Below are 24,187 nucleotides of genomic sequence, written 5' to 3'. Positions count from 1 at the left end.
TGTGTCAGGTGTGCATGTGATGTGTCTGTGTGTATGTGTGCGTGTGTGTACATCATGTGTGTAGTGTGTATTTATTTGTGTGTGCAGCGTGTGTGTAAATTTGCGTGTGCAGTGTTTGTAAGTGTGTATGTGTAGACATCAAGATGACAACAGATGGTGCTGCCTGGTTGGGAATCCTTATCCAGCCCCATTAATTGATCTGAAGCCGTGTGTGTGTGACCCGCTTTGCCCCCCGGTTGATGGCTCGGAGTGTATCTCCCCCAAAGCCCCGCTGCCCCCCCCCATCCACATCCCTCACATACTCTCATGTCACTGTGAACATCATAATAGCTTTCAAAAGGGAATTGGATAAGTACTTAAAAAGGGCTATGGGGCAAGAGCGGGGGAGTGGGACTTCGTTGGTAGCTCTTTCAAAGAGCCAGCACAGGCCTGATGGGTCGAATGGCCTCCCTCTGTGCTGTAGGATTCTATAATTATCAGTTGGAATCATTGTGAGTTCTTACCTGTCCAGCCAACATCTCATACAGCAACACCCCAAAAGCCCACCAATCCACTGACTTCCCGTAAGGCTGGTAGGCGATGATCTGCAAACACAAATGTACGAAATGCGAGGTGAGGCTGTACCTCTCTGCAGAGGATATTGGCTGGGAGGGAGGAGTGCGTGTGTGATGGGGGAACAGCTTACCTCGGGGGCAATGTAGTCAGGCGTGCCACAGAAGGTCTTGGTGGTGATACCGTCGCTCATGTTCTCCTTACACATCCCAAAGTCAGCAATCTTTATATGTCCCTCAGAATCCAGCATCACATTGTCAAGCTTCAGGTCTCTATGGGTGGGGGAGGGGCAAGCAGAGAGTAAGACTGGGGGGAGGAGCTTAGTAATACTGGGGGAGGGGTTTAGTAATACTGGGGGAGGAGCTTAGTAATACTGGGGGAGGGGCAGAGATTTAAGAACTGTGCCCAGATAAGAGTAATGTCATGGCCCAATGGGGGAGTACACGTCGAGTGCATCGACATGTACTCTTTCTGCTACTGTATGTGTGCGCTTCGCGTGTAACACATGTGATTATTGTACACACACACGATCCGGCGTGTGGCTCGGAGCAGCGGGAAACACGGCTGACTCACTCAACCACAACTACAATAAACTACATTTACGTGGTGCCTTTCACCCTGGGAGGACATCCCAAGGTGCAGGACAGTCAGGGATTTGGAGCGAGGGAAGGGAGGGAAGGAGGGAGCGAGGCAAATCAATGAATCAATCAATAAGTAAACTCACCGGTAAATAATGGCTCTGCGATGCAGGAAGAACAAACCAATGGCGATTTCAGCGGCGTAGAAGCTGAAAGGGAGAGCGTGTCAGAGGGTCAGCCTGCACACAGCAGCCAGGGGGAGCCAGGTCAGCATCTTAGTCCCATCGTAACTACTTACACATTAAATACACAGCATCCAACTCCCTACTAGAACACAGCGACAGATACAGTACTCACACACGCTTACACACTCACACACATGGCTAGAGAGTCACACACTATAAATGAAATGTTGTTGTTGTAGAGACACAAACGGCTAGAAACACACACAGCGAGAGACACACGCATACGCGGCTAGACACACACATGGCTACACACACACTCACACGGCTAGACACTCACACCCACACATGGCTACACACACGCACGGCTAGACACACACATGCGCACACAGCTAGATACGCTCACACACACTCACACGGCTAGACACACACACATGGCTAGATACACACGGCTACACACACACATGGCTAGACACACAGCTAGACACACTCACACGGCGAGACACACACACACACGCGCGGCTAGACACTCACACGGCATGTGGCTCCTTGAATCTGCCGACTTGCTGTATCTGGTACATGAGGTCTCCCCCATTCACATATTCCATTACAAAATACAAGTGTTCCTGTTTGGGGGGTGGAATAAAGATAAGAAATAGTAAGACAATGGATCAAACCGAGGAGATTAAAAGCACGGTCTTTTGACCCGAAGGTGGGAGCACTCACTCACACCCGAGCAAGGCTATAGCGACGCTTTCTGATCATTCAAATCTTTTGTAGGACACAATGCAGTATATAGTTTGGGATACGACATATGCAAGTGACTGCCAGGATGGGAGTGGAAGACGAACTGGATGGACCTTGGTCTCTTTTGGCCGGCAATTCTTATGCTCTCATGACACTGTCATCATAAGCGCAATTGGCTGCCGTCTTTCGCCTAAAAAATACACAGTCAATCCATTTTACACTATATTCAAGTCCTCCCGACGTGAAAGGAGCAATACAAATGTGGTTTGTATTGCACAGTATAGTCTGTGAAGTGCTTTGAGACATTTTGAGGCCATAATATATCAAACGTAAGGTATTATAAGATATGGAAAATAGGGAAAAAAATAGGGAAAGCCACAATGGGAAATGACATTTACACGGGGCCGTTCACGTCAGGAGGACGTCCCAAGGCGCTGGACTGTCAGGGATTTGGACCCGAGCTGGGGGTTGGGTTCAGGAGGGGCGGGGGTAGGAGATTGACCGAAGGTGCGATGGAAGAGGATGGTCTTGAGACGTGCCCTGATGGAGTCCTGTAGCTCAGTGGTTAGAGTACTCGCTTTGCAAGCGAGAGTCCTGAGTTCAATCCCAGGCAGAGGGCGAAACCTTGGGCACGTTTCCTTACTCCACACAGAGCCTAATAATAATCCCTCCAAAACCAAAAACAATAATAAATTGGTCATTTTCAATCCATGACTGTTTGTGGGACATTGCTGTGCGCAATTGGCTGCCGCGTTCGCCCACAAATATACAGTCAATTCACTTTACAGTGTGTTCTGTGAAGCGCTTTGGGACGTCCTCCCGACGTGAAAAGCGCTATATCAAATGCAAGGATTATTATTATTTATTATTATTATGGAGACGCGGGAGGGGGGGAGAGGGCAGATTCTCAGACTGGCAGGAAGTAGGAAGTGATGTTGCTCAGACCCCCACCTCGATGTGGTGCACATGCTCACCATGGTCTGGAAGCAGGAGTGGAGCTGAGTGAGGAAGGGCGGTTTGCCCGCCACGGCCAACACTCGCTTCTCCACCATCGTACACTCCACATCGTCATCCTGGATCACAACGTCCTTCTTCAGCACCTTAATGGCGTACAGCTCATCAGTGCCCTTCCTCTCCGCCAGCATCACCTGCACTCACACAGACAGAGAGGCACAGAGAGACTCAGACACAGTGAGACACAGAGAGACTCAGACACAGAGAGAGACTCAGAGAGAGACTCAGTCACAGAGAGACTCAGACACAGAGAGAGACAGAGAGAGACTCAGACAGAGAGAGAGACAGACAGAGACTGAGAGAGAGAGACTCGAGACTTAAGATGGAGCGAGAGAGACTTAGACAGAGAGAGACACAGAGAGTCAGCTTTGCTGACTATTGCCAGGGACCCACAGTGCGGGCACTGCTGCCAGTGCAGTATTGCCGAGCGCCCACTTCCTCTGGCAATATCCAGAGAGAAAACAAGTCGTGTTACAGGTTCGGAAGAATTTACATGTTTGCTCATCAGATTAAAGCCCCAGTGAATCGAGGGAATAGAAACACAACATGAGGATTGCTGAGTTACATCAGTAACACATTCTGTAGAGAACAGACTAGGCATCAGACAGTGCGTCCTCCATGCTGGGCTCCTGGGCTTGCTTCATGCTGTCTATGTGTGGTGTCACGGTGTGTGTGTGTGACGGTGTGTGTCATTGTGTGTGTGTGTCACGGTGTGTGTGCGATGGTGTTTGTGTGTGACCGTGTGTGTCACTGTGTGTGTGAGATGGTGTGTGTGTGTCACTGTGTGTGTGTATGTGTGTCGCAGTGTGTGTGTGTGTGGTGTCACGGTGTGTGTGTGGTGTCACGGTGTGTGTGTGTGGTGTGCCTGGTTGTGTTGGCTATATCCAGAACACAGCTTGCGATTGGAGGGGAGATAAATTCAGAACAAATCTGTGGAAACACTTCCTCAGTGAGAGAGTAGCAAACGTACGGAACAGGCTCCCGAGGGTGGGAGACGGCGGAAGCAGAAAATGTTGTTTGTGGCAAGAAAGCTGAGAGAGATTTCTGCTGGAAAATAATACCTGGTGGTGGGGGGGGGTGGGTGAGAGTATATAGTTCGGGACCGGACATGTCAAGCGATGGCCTGGATGGTGGAAGGTAAACTGGATGGACTTTGGTCTGCTTTCGCCAACAAATTCTTACGTCCTTAACTCTGCCGCCTGCGTACGCACCCGCTCGAAACTCCGTACCCCCATCCCACCAGTTCACGCCAGGCTCCGTCTTCAGGTCGCGCCTGAAGACAGTCCTCTTCGACCGAGCTTTCCACACCCAAACCCCAGGCTCGGCGCCACTGTCAAGAGCTCTGGGGGGGGGGGGTTTCCCTGCGTGAGGTGGGGAGGCGGGGGGGGGGGGGGGGGCGCTGTGTAAATGTAAGTTGTTGTTGTTGTTGTACAGTGTCGGGGTAGCCCCCTACCTTGCCGAAGCTGCCCTTGCCCAGCACCATCAGGAAGTTGAAGTCGCCGAGTTTGATCCGATCGCGGTTGCCGTTGTCGGTCCTGGCAGCGCTGTTCCTCTTCTCCTCCAGCGCCTTGGAGCCAGCGCCAATCTTAGCTCTCTGTAAAGACAGCAGCCATCCGTCACATACCTCCAGCCCACCAGCAGGGTGACACCGCCCAGCCCAGCCACGGTGTGTGTGTGTGTGTGTGTGTGTGAGTGGGGGCACAGTCTAGTGGCAGATTATGGGGCTGAATGTGGAGACCCTTTGGTGCAGTGGTTAGAGCACTCGCCTCTCAAACCAGTGGACCCGGGTCGATTCCCGGGCAGGGCAAAACCTCAGGCAAGTCTCCTGACTCCGCACACACGCCTCTGTTTACCAGCAGTAAGTAGGAACCCGGTTGTTAGTCGATTGGCGGATCGCTTTCCGCAGGGTAATAACCCCCCCCCAAAAACTGTGGTTGCTCAATCCACGACTGTTTGTGGGACGCTGCTGTGCGCAAACTGGCTGCTGCGTTTCGCCCACAAAATATACAGTCACTACACTTTACAGTGTGTCCTGTGAAGCGCTTTGAGACGTCTCAACGTCGTGATAAGGCGCTGTATCAAACACAAGGATTATTATTATTATTAGTGAGGTGAGGTCCTTGAAATGGAGCCTTTGGGAGAAAGGACAGTGTTTAGCGAGGAGATCAGACTGTCCTCAATCACACACTCAAATAAGTCATCTTTAATGGCTCTGATCTGATTAACACGTGGCTTTTCTCTTGCTTGCTTGCACACAGCTACTTCAGTACCAGTTCAGGTTCGGATAAAGGTGCCGGGCTAATGGCCTGAGAGCAGCGACCGTAACTAACCCAGGATCTCGTAGAGAGTCTGTCCTTCCCCACCAGCCTATTAACATCTTATGTCCTTTCATCCCAGCTCCGCAGGGAGTGACTGCTTCAGGGCTGGGATGATCTCAAGGACACAGTTACCTCCAACACTGGAGGCCAGACCATAATTACTCTACTGAGTCAGGCTGACACACACACACTAAACCAGGCTGACACACACACACACACTGAATCAGGCTGACACACACACACACTGAATCAGGCTGACACACACAAACTGAGCCAGGCTGACACACACATACACACACACACTGAGCCAGGCTGACACACACACACACATACACACTGAGCCAGGCTGCTGTGGGGTCCACGAACCTCAAACTTCTTCCGCAGTTCCTCATTTCCTTCGTCCTCATCCTCTGGGGGCACTGGCACGTTATAATACTCTCCCTCCTCCTGACTCAGCAGCTTAAACCTGCGCACAAGCCATTCACATTACACCGATGACTGCCTGACTTCAGCTCAGCTCATTATCACATATCAATGGCAAGCCACGTGGTTAAGACTCCAGGCGTTACCCCCAACGCACACTCTGGGCTCCCCCCAAGCCTTGGCTCTTGCCAACCTGCGCCTAATACTCTCCGGAATTAGGTAAACAGGATGCATCCCTCCAGGGAGAGAGAGAGAGAGGGAGAAAGAGAGCGCATTCCATTCCAACAATCCATCTCTGGGATTTCCACGTGTAGGTGGGACGCAGGAAATTCTCAGCTTGGTTTGGAGTCTCTTAATCATGGTGATGGGTTTCTGCGTATGTCAAGACACCAGGCTGGGTGGGGTTGGGGTGGGGGTGGGTGGGGGCAACATTTTGGCTACTGAAGGCTGGATGTCGGATATGGGAAGGGTCTGCGGGTCACATAAACAATATTTTATCCTGATTGACCATTGCCAGGGAGAGTCATAGCCTCCAGTGACCATCCCCTGATTGGCTCAGGGCCTGAGTGTTGCCTGTATTTGCTCGTTGGATAATGCAGTCGGAAATGGTTCGTGGGCTGGAGGAAATCATCTCCCGGGCTGGATGCGGCCAGCGGGCCGCCAGTTGGACCACCTTGATTTAGTGACTGGTATAAGGCAGGCGAAGGTTGGCAAGTCTCCACTGAGACATCACTCAAAGTTTCTCGTTCTTGTACACAAACAACAACAACAAGATTCCATTTATAGAGCGCCTTTCACGTCAGGAGGACGTCCCAAGGCGCTGCACAGTTGGGTCATGACCCGAGCAGGGGGGAAATGGTCAGGGTGAGGGGAGGGAAGGGAGGGAGAGAGGAGGGGGGAAATGGTCAGGGTGAGGGGAGGGAAGGGAGGGAGCGAGGAGGAGGAAGAGAGTCGAGAGGGGAGCTGAAGGCACGGTTAAAGAGAAAGTAATGTGTCTGCACTGACCAGCCATTCACTCCCGCTTTCTGCAGCTCTGAAATGCCAAAGGACAGCGATCCCATGAAGTCGTTCCTGCTGGTTAGATCCCAGTCCCACACTCCGATGGAAAGTCTCCGATCTTTATCCGAGTCCTTGAGGGTACTGGTGAGACAGAGAGAGAGAGAGAGAGAGAGACAGAGAGAAGCGTTAGCAGCTGAGGGAGAGATGCTAGAGAGACGCTGATGTACAGAGAGACACTGTGTAACGTACAATGTGAAGGCCTCGTTCCATTCGGGGTTCAGGGAGCACTTCATAGTCCTGGTTTTCTGTTTGCTCTCGCTCCTTGGATCAGGGATCAGTTTCAGCTTCACGTAGGGGTCTGACAGGCCGTTGGGATCCATAGGAACCAGATTCTTTGCCTCTTTCACTGGAAATAATAATGAAGAGGTTTAGGTGCTGAACCCGAGTCTTCCCTCAGCCCAGGCCTCCCCCAAACCACTCCCCTCCCTCCCCTCTTCTGCCCGTTATCCCTCCGCTCCCCACCTCTTCCCCCACACACACCTCTCCTCGCACTGAGCACACAATAGACCTCAACACATTCTGTCTGTCCCCCACCCGTGTTGGGTTATAATAATAACAATAATCCTTGCATTTGTTACAGCGCCTTATCACGTCTTTGAGACGTCTCAAAGCGTTTCCCAGAATGTATTGTAAATTGGAGTGACTGTGGATTTTGTGGGCGAAACGCGGCAGCCAAATGCGCCCGGCAGCGTCCCCACAAACAGCCGTGGATTGAGTGGCTACATTTTTTTTGAGGTATTATTACCCCCGGATGTGCCAATCGAGTAACGACCTACTCACTGCTAGACAAACAGAGGCGTGTGTGTGTGTGTGCGTGTGCGTGCGCGTGGGTGCAGAGTCAGGAAACTTGCCTAAGGTTTTGCCCTGCCCCGGGAATCGTACCCGGGTCCTCTCGCTCGCGAGGCGAGCTCGCCAACCACTACGCTATGGGATTCTTGCTCGCTGCGGTGTGCGGTGACGGTGGAGCAGGAGGTGACTGATGCTGAGCAACATATTGAGCGGAAAAGAGCAACGTGAAGAGTTGAGTGAAATAAACCTGTTTTGGCAGCAGCGCTGTGTGTGTGTGTGTGTGTGTGGCTGGCAAGGCAGGTTGGGGAAACGCTGCCTCTGGTGACCAGTTTACAAATAACACGTTGTGTCTGAATGCAGCACTTTCCATTGCACGGATCAAGAGACATAAGAGTCTTACATTCAATTCCCCAAACAACCCACAACCATTGGACTGTCCCCGAGGTCAGAGGGCCCACCAGCTGGGTCCCCAAAATTCCTCTTGTTTTTAAGCGTTTCAAAATCCCCTCACCCCTCACTCCTCGGCCTGAGATCAGCACGGACCTGAATAAACATAATCCTCGCATGTGCGACGTCTCAAAGCGCTTCACAGCCTACACCGTGAAGCAAACTGACTGTGTATTTTGTGGGCGAAATGTACACGTACTGAGTACAACTTCAAACCATCTTCTCTGAACGACTTTTACTCTGAAAACCAGCTGACCCACACTCTGTTTTCCCCTATTTTCGCCCACAAAACACACAGTCACTACGCTTCACAGTATATCGTGTCAAGCGCTTTGAGACGTCTCGAGGACGTGATGAGGCGCTATAGCAAATGCAAGGATTAATATTATTACTCTGTAAAATTGCTCCAGCTGTAAATGCCTGTACTTCTTCCACATTCCCACACGGTGGCACCAATACTCCATTCCCTGACACACTCCATCATGGATTGAATGACCAAATTATTATAATTGTTTGGGGGGGGGGAACGGATTATTACCCAAACTCAGTGGTTAGAGCACTAGTCTCGCAAGCGAGAGGACCCGGGCTCGATTGCCGGGCGGGGCGGAACCTTAGGCAAGTTTCCTTGCCCCACACGCCTCTGTTTATCCAGCAGTAAATTGGAACTCGGTTGTTAGTCGATTGTCGGGATTGCTTTTCCAGGAATAATAATCCCTCCCACGACTGTTTGAGGGGACACTGCTCTGCGCAATTGACTGCCGAGTTTCGCCCACAAAATACACAGCGAATCCACTTTACAGTATGTGATGAGGCGCTATATCAAATGCAAGGATTAATATTATTTTTATTATTCTTATATAGAGGCTCAGCACCCAGCCACCCGCGGACTGGAGACCTTCACACACCTCGTACCTGCCCTGGGAACCCGGCCGGACAGTGAGAATGAGAGCCTCTGACGCTCACAGTGAGGGCTCAGTCAGATACTTACCCAGCACCGTCAGAAGATCTTTGACAATTTCAGCCTTGATGAAGAGTCGTCCACGTCGCTCAGTGTGATCCATCCCACACATGCTCGGCACATTGGATACGCATCGCTTGTGAACGTTCATTACACATACTGTGGGACAAGAGAGCGTGTCACTCAATCATACCGCAGGACACACACAACGCATGTTGTGTGTAACACAGGCTGGTCTGGCTACACGTGTGTGTGTGTGTGTGTGTAACGCAGGCTGGTCTGGCTACACGTGTGTGTGTGTGTGTGTAACGCAGGCTGGTCTGGCTACACGTTTGTGTGTGTGTGTGTGTGTGTGTAACGCAGGCTGGTCTGGCTACACGTTTGTGTGTGTGTGTGTGTGTGTGTGTGTGTAACGCAGGCTGGTCTGGCTACACGTTTGTGTGTGTGTGTGTGTGTAACGCAGGCTGGTCTGGCTACACGTTTGTGTGTGTGTGTGTAACGCAGGCTGGTCTGGCTACACGTTTGTGTGTGTGTGTGTAACGCAGGCTGGTCTGGCTACACGTTTGTGTGTGTGTGTGTGTGTAACGCAGGCTGGTCTGGCTACACGTTTGTGTGTGTGTGTGTGTGTAACGCAGGCTGGTCTGGCTACACGTTTGTGTGTGTGTGTGTAACGCAGGCTGGTCTGGCTACACGTTTGTGTGTGTGTGTGTAACGCAGGCTGGATCAGTACAGGGCTACTTACTGTCACATTTCATGCCTTGGTGGATGAGGCCATACAGCAGGGAGCCACAGTGGTCACAGAAGGTGGGGCTGGAGTACGTGTGCACCTTAAAGTTGTGTTTGCTCCGCGGGTCCTACAACAACAACAACAACCACCTACATTTACACAACGCCTTTCACATCAGGAGGATGTCCCAAGGAGCTGGACAGTCAGGGATTTGGACCGGACCTGGGGGTTTGGGATCAGGAGGGGGTGGAGGGCAGGGGGGTGCAGGGGGTAGGAGGGTGACCGAAGGCGCAATTGAAGAGGAAGGTCTTGAGACGTGCCTTGGAGGAGGCGAGGGAGAGAGTGAGGTGAAGGGACTGTGGGATGGAGTTCCAAAGGATGGGGGCAGATGCTGAAGGCCTGACCAAAAAATATAATGAAAATGAAATAACACGTGATCAAAAGGAGCAAAGCTTCCAACAGCAGCCACTCCCTCCCCACCTCAACCCCCTCGTCGCTCTCAACCCCCTCCTCCCCCTCAACCACCCCCCACTCCCCCTCAGCTTTGCTCAGAATATTGGACACTTGCGCAGACACACCCACACCCTGAACTAATGACAGATTTCAGCTGACGCCCAGAGATAGATCTTGTTTGCAGAGCGGAAAATTAGCAGTCGCTCACACACACACACACTGGCTTCTCACACACACACATTGGCCCCTCACACACACACACACATGCTTCTCACACACACACACACTGGCTTCTTACACACACACACAGACACACACTGGCCCCTCACACACACAATGCTTCTCACTCCACACACAGACACATATATGCTTCTCACACACACAGACACATATATGCTTCTCACACACACACACACACACACACATTTCACACACACAGGCTTCTCACTCCACACACAGACACATATATGCTTCTCACACACACAGACACATATATGCTTCTCACACACACACACACATTTCACACACACAGGCTTCTCACACACACAGACTGTTCACACACACACACACACACCCAATCCCCTTGCATGCACTCATTGCCCTTCGCAAATACACTGCCCTCCCTTACACAGTCACCTCGTACACAAACTTATTCCGCCGTCTCGTGTACAAACACTGCCCCTCGCACACTCGCCGCCCTCTCGCACACTTGCCGTCTCCTCCCACTCGCTGCCCCTCTTGCACACTCGACTCACCGCTTGCACACTCGCTGCCCCTTGCACACTCGCCCCCCCCTCGCACATTCACCGCCCCCTCGCACTCGCCCCCCCACACACTCGCACCCCCCCTCACACACTCGCCCACCCGCGCCCCCACCCATTGCACACTCGTTGGCTCTCTGCAGAACAGAGTGCAGTGACTGACTGGCCTCTGGGAAAAGCTGCAGAATTTAATGTCGGTTTCCTTAGCAACCGTGAGTGGGAGGAAATAACAGGGGAAATAAAAAGGAAGTGCACGAGAGGAAGCAAATACGAACACAACGTATAAGAGGTGATTAACATCTAGCCTTGCCTCGCTGGGCCCTGGTGTGATGCTGAGCTGGATGTGGACAGGGGTCAGACAGGACCTGACATGAATAACCCACTGTACAGTCAGTGTCGGGGGGAATGAGGTTCACAACTCAGCCGCATTTTGGTCGCATTTTGGGATTTGTGGCTGATTTTGTGAATTGTGGCTTCGCTTCAAAGCGTTTTTGCAGCTGAGATCCCCTCATTATTTTCCAGGCCTTGAATCCCATTGTATCTCCTGCCAATCCTTCCCCGAAGAGAATAATCTACCATGTAATCCTCGCGCTTGATACAGCGCCTTAGCAGGTTGTTGAGACGCCTCCAAGCGCTTCCTGGGATGTACTGTAAAGGGGAGCGACTGGGTGTTTGGTGGGCGAAACTCAGCAGCCAATTGCGCATCATGGTGTTTCATTCTGTGACGTGCTTTGAGGCATTGATATCAAATATAGTTTATATATATAACAAATGCAAGGATTATTATGGTGAGGGTTATTATATTATTATGATTATTATTATGATTATTTTATATTATAATTATTAATATTATTATGATTGTTATATTATTATAATTAATATATTATTATGATTATGCTGCACTGCCTCTCAGAGTCTAGACTACAGTTCTTCCCCTTGAGTTTGCCCATGTGTTTTCTGCCCGGAGGCAGGTGGCAAGTGGGTGGACAACTCGCTCTTTAGTGAGGTTCCAAGCTGCTGGTTGCAGTCTCATCGTTCCCCAAAACACTTGCTGTTTCCTCTCCAGCTCCGAGCTGTGGCAGTTACAGCAGCTCCTGAGCCACCAGAGACCGTCTGTCTGTGAGTAAAAAGGGAACTGGACTTTGCTGGCAGCTGAGGGCAGATTCATCCTAATCAATACCCCTGAGCTTGTTTAATGAGTTGATCAATTGCCGGGGGTTTGTTTGGTTAGAAACTCGGGGGAGGTGACGGAGGCAGAGAGGCCAAACATTGACAAAACATTCATTATGAGGTAAAGGTCACCAGTGGCTTGTTTACCCCAAGAGAATGCACCTCTCATTAGAGAACGTAATTATTACAGGCTGCTATTACACGCAGTTAAATTTAGGTTCATTCACACCCTCTCCCAGCGCTGTGTGCCCGGCCCCTCTCCCGGCTTTACGCGAGCTCAGCTCCTCGCTGTTCCTCTCAGGCAATCCTATATGATCGCAAGTTCTTGCCGTAAGCAGTGCCGACAACGACGACGACAACAACGACATGAATGGCATTTACACGGCACATTTTATGTCGGGCGGACGTCCCAAGGTGCTGGACAGTCAAGGGGTTTGGCCCCGAGCTGAGGGTTGGAGTCAAGAGGGGTGGAGGGCGGGGAAGGCGGCGGTGGGGAGGGGGGAGGGGGATGATGACCGAAGGCGCGGTCAAAAAGGAAGTACTTTGAAGCAGGCAAGGAAGGGGGGTGGTTGGGGGGTGGGGGGGCATGGCAAAGGGGCTCCTGAATGGAGTTCCAGGGGGTGGGGGCAGAGAGGCTGAAGACCCGACCGCCGATGGTGGAGAGGGCAGGGTGGGAGACAGAGAGAAGGCCAGTGCCCGTTTAGCGGAAGGAGCGGGAATATAGATAGGATTTTAGGAAGCCACGGAGGTGTGGGGGGGAGCAAGAGTGTGGGGGCTTTAAAGGTGAGGGCGAGGATTTTAAACTCAATTTTAAAACAGGCCACGCATCCCGTTTCCTCCGCATTCACTTGTATTTTATCGGCAAAACCTTGCCCACAAAACGACCATTACTATGCCCCCCCCTCCTCTCCCCTCCCCTCTGCCCCCAACCCTCTCGAACTCCATCCCATAGGATGGGTGAAAGTGATAGGTGAGGATTTGTGTGTTTTGTGGGCAAAACACAGCAGCCAATTGCACCCACCAATGTCCCACAAGCAGTCGTGAATTGAGTGACCAATTTGTTTTGGAGGGATTATTACCCCCCCCGAAAGCAATTCACCAATCACCTAACACCCAGGTTCCTACTTACCGCTAGGTGAACAGAGGCACGTTTGTGGAGTGAGGAAACTTGCCGAAGGTTTTGCTCTGTTCTGGGTCCTCTCGCTCTAACCGCTGCACTACAGGCCTCGTATATATTGAACTTCTGCCCAACATGCAAAACCCTCTCAAGCTCTCTTTGTAAAACCTTTGCTGCCTCCTCTAATTCCACAGTCCCCCTCTTCCCTCTCCGCCCAAGTTGGTGTCACCTGCAAAGGTAAGTCTCTGGCACTGGGTCAGTGAATCCAGCTCATTATTAACAATAACGATAATAATACAAGCGGCAACTCCACTGGGCTTGGACTTACCTCAGAGGCAGGTCCCGTGTCTGCTCCTGGGCACGAAAAGGTGACAAACTCATGGCAACGTTTGTGGACAACAAAGGAGCAAACTAAATCGAGAGAGAGAGAGAGAGAGAAACTAATCAATAATCCCACTCACACAATGTACAGATCAACTTGATCAACACAAGCCCAGATAATAAACTAGAGCACGGGTCAGGGTACATGAGGGAGGAGGGAATAGAGGGATGTGAGAGAGTGGATGAGGAGGGATGGAGGCTCGAGCATGTGTAGTGTAAACACTGAATGGCCTGCCTCATGTACCCTTCCCAGCCCGCTCCACCCTCTGAAGCTCCATCCCGGAGCCCCTCCGCCTCGCCCCCTCCCTCGCCTCCTTCTGTGCCCGTCTCAAGACTTTCCTTTTGATAGCGTCTTCGGTCATTGTCCCTCTTCCACCCACCTACCCTTTGCTCCTGATCCCAAGCCCTAGATCGGGTGTAAACCCTTCACTGTCCAGCGCCTTGGGACATCCTCCCAACGTGAAAGGCAATGTATAACTGCAAGTTGTTGCTTTTGTTGTCACATGCTATGTAATTATAAGTAGGTTCAGAGTAATGTCACACTCTGTATCCGCTCTCTCAACACTTGTCACGAAGCTCTGTCCAGAGGAGTTTCCTTATTGTTTTGTGGCATATTAATCACTCTCCATGTTTGAGGAGCATGTAAGGTGCCTGAAAGGGTGGTGGGTGGAAGCAGATTCCATATTAACTTTCAAAAGGGAATTGAATAGGTACTTGAAAAGGAAAACAATAGCAGAGCTATGTTGAAAGAGCGGGGGAGTGGGACTAGTTGGATAGGTGTTTCAAAAAGCCGGCACAGGCACGATGGGCTGAATGGCCTCCTTCAGTGCTGTAAGATTATTATTATTATTTTTAGATCTTATGATATTATGTGTGTTGCTGAGGGATGAATTTAATATTCTTTAATAATTTATAGTCAGGCATTTGGATGTTTGATGGTTGACTGGAGAAACTATCCACAGCACCGGCTGCAATGTAAAAATCCCTTTGTTATTTATTTTAACGGCCTCAGATATTCAGCACCGTGGAGCTTGGTGGATCTCAGCCAGGCAACCGCAGTACTGCTGTACATGATCCTGTACTCCAAGGTACTGCTATTGATGGAGCAAGGATTCTTCCTGCTTGGCTCCTGGTAACCCCACAAGTCAAAGCCCAAATGGGTAGAGTGGTCCTCGCAGAATAAACGCTGGGGAAGCTGGCCAGACTGCAATATCAATGGTCAAGCTGTGTAGTTTTAGTTGGTTAGACTGCAGCAGTTACCCCAACGCACACTCCAGACGTCTCAAAGATGTGATAAGGCGCTGTATCGAATGCAAGGATTATTAGTATTATAAGATATTATTATTATTATTATGTGTGGGACTCTCAGGCTGGTTTGGATACTCTTAAACCCAGCGATGGATTGCTTTGTGTATCAGCTGATTAACTAAAAAAAATTCCGCTGTTCAGGTTGGGAACAGAGGAAAAAAAGGTAAAAAAGCAGGAATGGCAGAATTTACTATGAACTGTACGTGGGGTGAACGATGAAGGTGTGTAGTGCAGCCTTTAATAAGCTCCACTTTCCTGAAGCAAATGGACAAGCGACTCAGCAGCTTAGAAACAGAGCTTACACGTTAAGCTGCTCCGAGTGCTGGAGCTGAGATGGAGAATGATTCAGTCTCTCAGTGCTCACTCATTCTGGGGCTCAGTGATCGGTGCAGGATTTTAGACACCTCATTCACCCTTGTGGGCAAAGAAGGATTCCACATGCCGCGGCTGGTTGTCACTCTGCACCCACCCCCCTCCCATTGTAACACATGCCTGTCCTCAGCTTTCAACCCTCTAATGCAAGGAATAATCCCTTATCCAATTACCACATGTAACACATCACTTCAGACTTTGCTGACAGACCTGGGAGAGAATCCAGAGGGATTATCCTGGTTCGGGTCAAGCTCTGCTGTCAAATTAGGCGTCAGCCTGTTTCAGTCAGTCGCGTTCTCGCTTCTGAGTTGGAAAGTTGTGGGGACGACTGAGGTTCAAGCCCCCACATCGGGACTTTTGAGCTCACGGTCAAGGCTGTCACTCCAGGACAGTGTTGGGGGGAGCCTCGCATTGTCAGGGATACATTAAGCCGAGGTCCCCTTTTACCTGACACTGGAAACTAATATGGCTGATTTCCGGGTTGTTAGTGGGTGGGGATCAGTTTTCGTGACAGTTTTTGTGACATCTGTGGATGTTGCTGTGCCCAATCGCCCGCAAATTACAGTCACTCCACTTTACCAGTGCATTCTGTGAAGCGCTTTGAGATGACGCGATAAGCCGCTATATCAAATGAAAGGATTATTATTATGAATATTATTACCAACAACACGTCACAGGAGTCACAAGAGTGAGTTGAGGCCATTGGAAGCATTTGCAAATGGAGGACGAGAATCTTGATTTCAATCTGTTTTCATAGAATCTTACAGCTCAGAAGGAGGCCATTTGGCCCATCGTGCCTGTGGCGGCTCTTTGAAAGAGCTACCAACCAGTCCGCCTCACCCGCTGTTAACCCCATAGCCCCGTAAATTCTTCCTTTTTAAGTACTCTTGCAAGCGAGAGGACCTGGGTTTGATTCCTGGGCAGGGCGAAACCTAAGGCAAGTTTCCTTACTCCACACTCCTATTTACCCAGTAGTAAATCGATTGGCGGATCGCTTTCCGTAGGTAATAACCCCTTCAAAAAATATATAATAATAATTTGGTCAGTCAATCCACGATCGTTTGTGGGACGCTGCTGTGCGCAATTGGCTGCCGGGTTTCGTCCACAAAATATACAGTCAATTCACTTTACTGTATATACTGTGAAGCGCTTTGAGACGTCTCGAACAACAACAACAACAACAAGATTCCATTTATAGAGCGCCTTTCACGTCGGGAGGATGTGATAAGGCGCTATATCAAGTGCAAGGATTATTATTATTATTATTAACTATCTAATTTCCTTTTGAAGCTATGATCGAATCTGATTCCACCACCCTTTCAGGCAGTGTGTTCCAGACCTGCCATGAACAGGCATCGTGACGTAACCAAACCCCCTGGTGAAAGGCTGAGTGTTGAAAGGTTTAACGTCGACAGTGTTTTTCAAGTCGATTCTGCTGTATACGTCAGCCCTCCATCTTTTCAATTCCCAAACGGAAAGGCTTGATGTGCGTTAGCTACTGATTTCTGTGATGTAATGTGAGGCACCTATAGTTTCTCTCCCTCCAGGGCTGCTGCCTGCAAATGCAGGTTTAATAATAGCTGAATTGATGCGTGGGATGTGATGCTAGGAATTCAGCTTGCTTTCTGTAAGATCCGCTACGATAAGGCCCCCCTGGGGGTTGAGTGGGCTTCACACCACAGTCTTTGTTCTTCAACCGTTTCTGAGCTGCCAAAGATGCAAGGAGGTGAAAAAAATCAATAAATGAACAATCCTTAATAATAATAATAATCCTCGCATTCGATACAGCGCCTTATCACGTCTTCGAGACGTCTCAAAGCACTTCACGGAATATACTGTAAAGTGAATTGACTGTGGGTGTTTTTGTGGGCAAAATTTCATATCCCCTACCTCGGGAGGATGATGGTAATGTAGGAATATCAGAGGGAATGTTGAGACGTGGAGAAGACGTGTCAAGGTTAAAACAGGAAATGTGGAGTCCTGTAGTGTACTGGTTTAGAGCACTCGCCTCGCAAACGAAAGGACCTGGGTTCAATTCCCGGGCCGGGCGAAATGTTAGTTAAGTTTACTCCTTACTCCACATGCCTCTGTTTACCTAGCAGTAGTACCCCAGTTGTTAGTCGATTGACGGATCGCTTTCCAGGGGTAATAATCCCTTAAGAAAAATTGTAATATTGTGGTCGCTCAATCCACGACTGTTTGTGGGACACTGCCATGCAAAATTGGCTGCTGCGTTTCGCCCACAAAATATACAGTCAATTCACTTTACAATATATTCTGTGAAGTGTTTGGAGACGTCTCAAAGATACAGTAAGGCACTAGATTTACTGTTGTTGTTATGCTGATGGAAAAAGGGTTAATGGGGATTAAAGTGCATAAATCTCCAGGTTCCCGAGGGATGTATGCAGGAACCTTGAGGGAAGTCAATAATGAAATAACCGCTGCGCCTGACTATTATTTTCCAGAAATCTGCAGATATGAGGATTGTCCCAGAGGATTGGAGAGGAGCAAATGTCACTGTGCTGTTTAGAAATAGGAAACAGCCAGGGAACTATAAACCGGGGAATCTGCGTCAGTTGTAGAGAAGCTGCCTGAGGTCTTAATAAGCGATATTGTTGTGGAGCATTTACAAAATATGGAATTGATGATGATGATGATAATAATAATAATAATTTGACACAGCGCCTTGTCACAATCATTGGGACATCTCAAAGCGCTTCACAGAACATATTGTAAAGTGAATTGACTGTGTACTTTGTGGGTGAAACGCGGCAGCCATGTCCCACAAATGGTCGTGAATTGAATGACCCCAATTTTTTTGCTTTTTGGAGGATTATTACCCCGGAAAGCAATCCGCCAATCGACCAACAACCAGGTTCTGGAGTAACCAAAAATGTGGATAAGAGAGAGGCAATCGATATTCTTCGTTCGTATTTTAGGAAGGTGGTGGTTGATAAGGTGCCATGTAAGAAATGTGGGCAGAGGAATGGTTGAAGAGCAGTTGTCCCCTTCCTCCCCCTCCCCACGTGACACCTTCCAACCGGTGATTCTCTGAGATGCTGGAATTGACCATTCACTCTCTCCAGGGACCCTCCAGTACGTTGTACAAACACCACCCCACACCCCGTTCCCCCCCCTTTTAACCCAGGAATCTGAGGCCAATTATTGCCCTTGACTGAGATAAGCAACTCAGCACAGAGTGGGCGGGGCTCACACCTGGGCTGCATTGCGATTGGTGGAGTATTACATCACATTGTGATGACATCACATATCTTAAAGGGGAATCACATCATGTTTTCCCCCCAAACGCCCCCCCTCTCCTCCCCCAAAACTACCTTTTCTCCTTTAACTAAGACCCGGGAGCACACTAAACCAACTCAAACTTTTTTTTTTAAAAAAATGGGGATTTACAAGAAACCAGAAGGGTGTATTTGCTGACTTGCACAGCCTCCAGGGCTTGTTTAGTTTTGATATATTTTGAAGATATAGGGGTTAATAATAATAATAATAATTCTTGCATTTGATACAGTGCCTTATCACATCTTCGAGACTTCTCAAAGCACTTCACAGAATATATCGTAAAGTGAGTTGACCGTATTAAGACAGACTGGCTAACTGCCTTATCACTATTATTATTGTAGACAGACTGGATATTTAACAGCAGCAAATTCAAAGAACCAGGCTCCAAACTTCCCCTCGCACTGTCTGAACACACAGTGAATGCAATGCTATACTTTATCTACATTTGTGGGCCTGGCAGTACGTTATTGATCTGGGATTGCATAAACATCTGCCTGGCTTTGTTCTCCATTCTGTGCGGTCTCACAGTGGATATAAAGTAAGAGGTGGCACGGATCCACCTGTTATACTTTCCCCTGTGCCAGCACAGAGCAGTGTGTGGAGGAGGCAGGAATAACAACAAAATACACAGTCACTACACTCTACAGTGTATTCTCTGAAGCGCTTTGAGACGTCTCCGCAATGTGATAAGAACATAAGGATTTGCTAAGCGAAAGAAGACCAAGGTCCATCGAGTTCGCCTTCCACCATCCTGGCTGTCGCTTGACATGTCGTGTCCCAAACTATATGTTTTGGGGTATTATTTATATAATAATAACAAATAATAATAGTGATAAGGCACTTTATCAAATGCAAGGATTATGATTATTATTATTATCATATTATATAAGATGAGAATTGGCAGGAGGCTGTGAGCAGGTGTCTGGCAGGGGAGTCTGTTCCTCTATCAGAGGAGTTTCAAAGCCCACGGCCACTTCCAGCACCAGGATCATCTCCTTCAGCCTCTGAAACGTTGCCCGCTCGCACCCCGACCTTTAACACCTGCCATTGCTGGAGCCTCTGTCCCACTATTTTATTAGGTAGTGGCAGATCTTTCAATCGCATTTCCTTGCCCTTTCTCCATATCAACAACAACAGCTTTGCATTTATATAGTTGGTTATATAGATGCCCTTCATACCAGAAGGTGTCTCAGAGCACTTAATATCCATTGACCCCTGTACTTCCCAAGTACAGTACTTTGTGCTCTTCTTTTTAAACACCCCATTGATCCCTCATCATGACCTTCTCGGATGTCCACACATCTCTCTGTAAATACATTATTTTCATCTCACTTTGAACTCATTTGGCTCTAACATACCCTTTGTGAAGTCCAGTAGTGAGTAGGGACCCGGTCGTTAGTCAATTGGCGGATTGCTTTCCTGAACGTAATAATCCCTCCCAAAAAATAAGACTTTGTGGGATGCTGCTGTGCGCAATTGGCTGTCGCATTTCGCCCACAAAATACACAGTCACTCCACTTTACAATGTATATTTGGTGAGGCGCTTTGAGGCATCTCAACGACATGATAGGGTGTGGTATCAAATGCAAAGATTATTGTTGTCAATTTCTGTTGTTACATTAAGCACTTCAATCAGATGCCCCCTATCTCCTCAGTGAGCTGTACACCAGGCTACACTTAGTGATTTGGGATTTTTTTTGTAAATGTTCTTGCTGGTTTCGGGGGCGGGAGCAGGACAGGCGGGGGGGGTGTGGGGGGACTTGACACTGAGGGAGGGGTGGTTTCTCACCCTGGAGGGCTCACTGCTGTTTGTGTCAATGGTTCTGACTCGCTATATGTGTTGGCTTGTCTGTGGTTTGCACTGACTGTCATCTCGCAGCGAGTTTGCTGCAGTCACTATCTGGAGCTGTTCATGTTATATTCAAGTGGAGATTTTTCAGCCCAGCCCATCCCCACAAACACTTGTGTGCATGTGCGTAGGCGCGTGTGTGTGCGCGTGAGTGTGTGTATGCGTGTGTGTATGCCCAAGTGTGTGTGCAGTGCCCTTGTGTGTGTTAGTATGTGTGTGTGCGTGCGCGTGTGTAGTGCCCTTGTGTGTGCGTGCCTGTGTACGTGTAGTGCCTGTGTGTGTGTGTGTGGTACGTGCATGCACGTGTGTAGTGCCCTTGTGTGTGCTGCACTGAAGCTTTATGATGAGATGGAAACTCTGACATATTACACGAAAAAAACAAATGAACAGTTCCTGTTATGTAGATGAGTGAAAAATCACTATTTATAGCCGTTGACATATGTTAGCTTGCACTGAATAAGATTAGTTCTTCCTCTATTTTTTTTATTATTTGAACCTCGTGGCCTCTTCACCTCCCTTTATGCTGTGATTTAAAAGGGTATTCTGGATTCTATCGATTCGAATCCAATAAGAATAATCCTTGCATTTCATATAACACCTTATCACGTCATTGAGACGTCTCTAAGCGCTTCGCAGGGTTTACTGTGAAGTGAATTGACCGTATATTTTGTGGGCGAAACGCGGCAGCCAATTGCACACAGCAGTGTCCCACAAACAGCCATGGATTGAGCGACCAAATTATTATTATTATTTAGTTAGTTAGTTAGTTATTGTGAAGGGATTATTACCCCCGGAAAGAGATCCGCCATCGTCTAAGAACTGGGTTCCTACTTACTGCTGGGCGTGTGTGTGTGCGTGTGTGTGTGTGGAGTAAGGTTTTGCCCTGCCCGGCTGGGAATTGAACCCGGGTCATCTCGCTTGCTAGGCGAGTGCTCTAATCACTGAGCTACAGGACTCCAATGTTTGACGTCCTGTTCCTGTTGCCCTTTAGACTCGATGCCAAGTTAAAGTTTAGAATTAAAGTTTCGTTAAAGACTGATTTTACTGCCACCGCACTGGAAGAATGTTTCGGGAGAGGATTAATTATAAAGTGTTCAGGAACGGGGCGAGTTTCTATTCCACTGCACTCACAAGTGCAGAGCAGCTTCTGTCCTGTCTAATTGCTGTGTCTCGGGCATTATTCCGAGCTGCGCTGTTTGCTTATTTCTCGTTCCACCTCCTCACATACTTCAAGGCTGATGGGGCCGCTGCTTAGTGCAGTCACTGGATGCATTATATTACTTAAAGTGTGACCCAGGCATTAAATGCCTCAACTAATTGCTGTTTAAAGACACGCGGCTGACGGTTTGACTTGCCAACTTCAGCATGTCTGGAAGAGCGTGTAATTAATGTTAGCACTGAGCTCGGAGCCGGCTTGCTCAGCTTGTTAGTGAGTGTGTCAAACTGTGTGTTACAGTTGGTTAGTGAGTGTGTCAGACAGTGGTTTGGTGAGTGTGTCAGACTGTGTGTTACAGTTGGTTAGTGAGTGTGTCAGTCAGTGTTAGTGAGTGTGTCAGACAGTGTTAGTGAGTGTGTCAGACAGTATGCTACACGGTGTGTGAGTGAGCACGTCATGGAGTGAGCACGTAAGTGAGTGTGTGTTGGAGTCTAACCATTAATAATAATAATAATCCTCGCATTTGATATAGCGCTTTTCACGTCTTCTCGAAGTCTCAAAGCGCTTCACAGAATAGACTGTAAAGTGAATTGACCATATACTTGTGGGCGAAAATTGCCATTGATAGCCTTGTCTGACCAGCTTTCTCACTGCTTGTCAGACAACCTCGGACCACCCTCCCCATTAGGGCTACTAATGACCATTGTTAGTGAGTGAGTGTGTTACTGAGGGAGAAAGAAGGAAAGTGGAGTAATAGATTGTTTGAAAGGCAGCGGAGAGTGAGGAGGGTCAGGCAGATCGGTGGTATTGAGCTATACTTGAACCCCCTCCCTGCCCCCTCCCCCTCCCCCACCCCCTCCCCTGCCCGCTCCCTTCCCCCCTCGTAATCAGTTACTGAGCAGAGAGAAATGTGCGTTAGGTCCAGCGCCTTGGGATGTATAGAAATACAGTATATATACAGTATAAAAAAAGCACTTTGAGACGCTATCCCACGGGAAAGGCACTATATACACGCAAGTTGTTGTTGTTGTCATTTGTTGTTGTTGTATTGAGTTATTGAGCAGGGAGGAAGGAGACTGTGTGAGGCACAGTGTTGGCATATTCAGTTACTTCTCACCCTGAAGTACTGGTTGCCATAGCAACCACCCGATAATTCCCAGCACTTTTTTTGAGCTCATTTCCCGCAGTTTATCAGCTCAGAGCAAATCGATTAGATGATCAACTCTGTGGGTTGGATGGAGCACCAGGAGGGGGAACACTTGTGTTCTCTGCTTTGGGACTTCCTCCCGACGTGAAAGGTGCTGCACAAATGTAATTTGTTGTTGCTGCTGCTGCTGTTGTTGTTGCAGGAACCTCTATGTGTCCCTTGCGACATCTTGGACCTTGTGGACAAATGACCTGGTGTGTTCTTGTCCACCTTCATGCTTCCAGTTTTTTTTTGTTTCCAGTTCATCATTACTTTTTCGATTGAGCCATTAATGTGTTCACGTTACCCCACGTCAGGTCTTGGAAACGTACAGTCTCAGCTGACACTCCGACACAGCGCTGGTGAGGTGTATTCATTGTCGGAGGTGGCGTCCTTCGAATGAGATGTTAAACCGAGCTCCCATCTGCCTGTTACAGGTGAACGTTAAAGAGAAAAGAGAAGGGAGTTTCTGTCTCCCGTGTCCAGGCCAACAATCCCCCAAATAAAACTTGGTTTCTCATTCAATGGCTGTTTGCAGGACAACTTTAGGATTGTCTGGAATGCACGGCCTGAAAGAGGAGTCCTGTAGCTCAGTGGTAAGAGCACTCGCCTTGCAAACAAGACACCTGGGTTCATTTCCAGGCAGAGGGCGAAACCTTAGGCAAATTTCCTTACTCACACATGGCGGCCTAGCAGATAATAATCCCTTCACAAAACAAAAACATAATAATAAATTGGTCATCAATCCACGACTGTTTGTGGGACACAGCTGTGCGCAATTGGCTGCCGCGTTTTGCCCACAAATATACAGTCAATTCACTTTACAGTCTATTCTGTGAAGCGCTTTGAGACGTCTCAATGATGTGATAAGGCGTTATATCAAATGCAAGGATTATTATTATGTCAAATCTAAGTATTATTATTCCATAGCTACTTCTGATCTCTAGTCTTTCTTACAGTTTGTTTGTTGTTGTATCTTGTAACTTCACATGTGGAGCTTTGTAAAATGCTTTCCGAAAGTCCAATTAAATTAAAAAAAAATACTGCAGGAATAAAAATTTGGTCACTCAATCCACAGCTGTTTGTGGGGACGCTGCTGTGGGCAATTTTCTGCCATGTTTCGCCCACAACATATGCAGTCGTTACACTTTACAGTATATTCTGTGAAGCGCTTTGAGACGTTTCAATGATGTGATGAGGCACGATATCAAATGCAAGGATTATTATTAATATTATAAATGTTATCCAGTGGACATGATGCCTGTTAATGACCTCAGCTAAGGTTGCTGAGCCCTGAGCTATTGGTTGTAAATCCATACTGACGGATCCTTTTAGCTGTG

At 48.7% G+C, this 24,187-nt stretch overlaps 1 protein-coding gene across 2 annotated transcripts in view; it reads right to left on the bottom strand.

Annotated features, from left to right (window-relative positions):
• Nucleotides 1-24,187, bottom strand: part of prkcba (protein kinase C, beta a) — a 48,250-nt gene that overhangs the window by 5,787 nt on the left and 18,276 nt on the right. For both annotated transcript variants that reach the window (XM_042341026.1, XM_042341027.1), the window contains 12 exons: nucleotides 13,624-13,706; nucleotides 9,810-9,921; nucleotides 9,098-9,226; nucleotides 7,063-7,219; nucleotides 6,820-6,954; nucleotides 5,758-5,857; nucleotides 4,527-4,667; nucleotides 3,034-3,207; nucleotides 1,847-1,938; nucleotides 1,277-1,339; nucleotides 686-824; nucleotides 504-584 (listed from right to left, as the gene is read on the bottom strand). In XM_042341026.1, coding sequence (XP_042196960.1) covers nucleotides 504-584; nucleotides 686-824; nucleotides 1,277-1,339; nucleotides 1,847-1,938; nucleotides 3,034-3,207; nucleotides 4,527-4,667; nucleotides 5,758-5,857; nucleotides 6,820-6,954; nucleotides 7,063-7,219; nucleotides 9,098-9,226; nucleotides 9,810-9,921; nucleotides 13,624-13,706 — 1,406 coding nt within the window. The remainder of the gene's footprint in view (nucleotides 1-503; nucleotides 585-685; nucleotides 825-1,276; nucleotides 1,340-1,846; nucleotides 1,939-3,033; nucleotides 3,208-4,526; nucleotides 4,668-5,757; nucleotides 5,858-6,819; nucleotides 6,955-7,062; nucleotides 7,220-9,097; nucleotides 9,227-9,809; nucleotides 9,922-13,623; nucleotides 13,707-24,187) is intronic.

Source organism: Callorhinchus milii, unplaced genomic scaffold, assembly GCF_018977255.1.
Source record: "Callorhinchus milii isolate IMCB2004 unplaced genomic scaffold, IMCB_Cmil_1.0 Scaffold16, whole genome shotgun sequence".
NCBI lineage: Eukaryota > Metazoa > Chordata > Chondrichthyes > Chimaeriformes > Callorhinchidae > Callorhinchus > Callorhinchus milii.
Note: the sequence above shows the minus strand (reverse complement) of the source record. Positions and strands in the feature narration are given on the sequence as shown.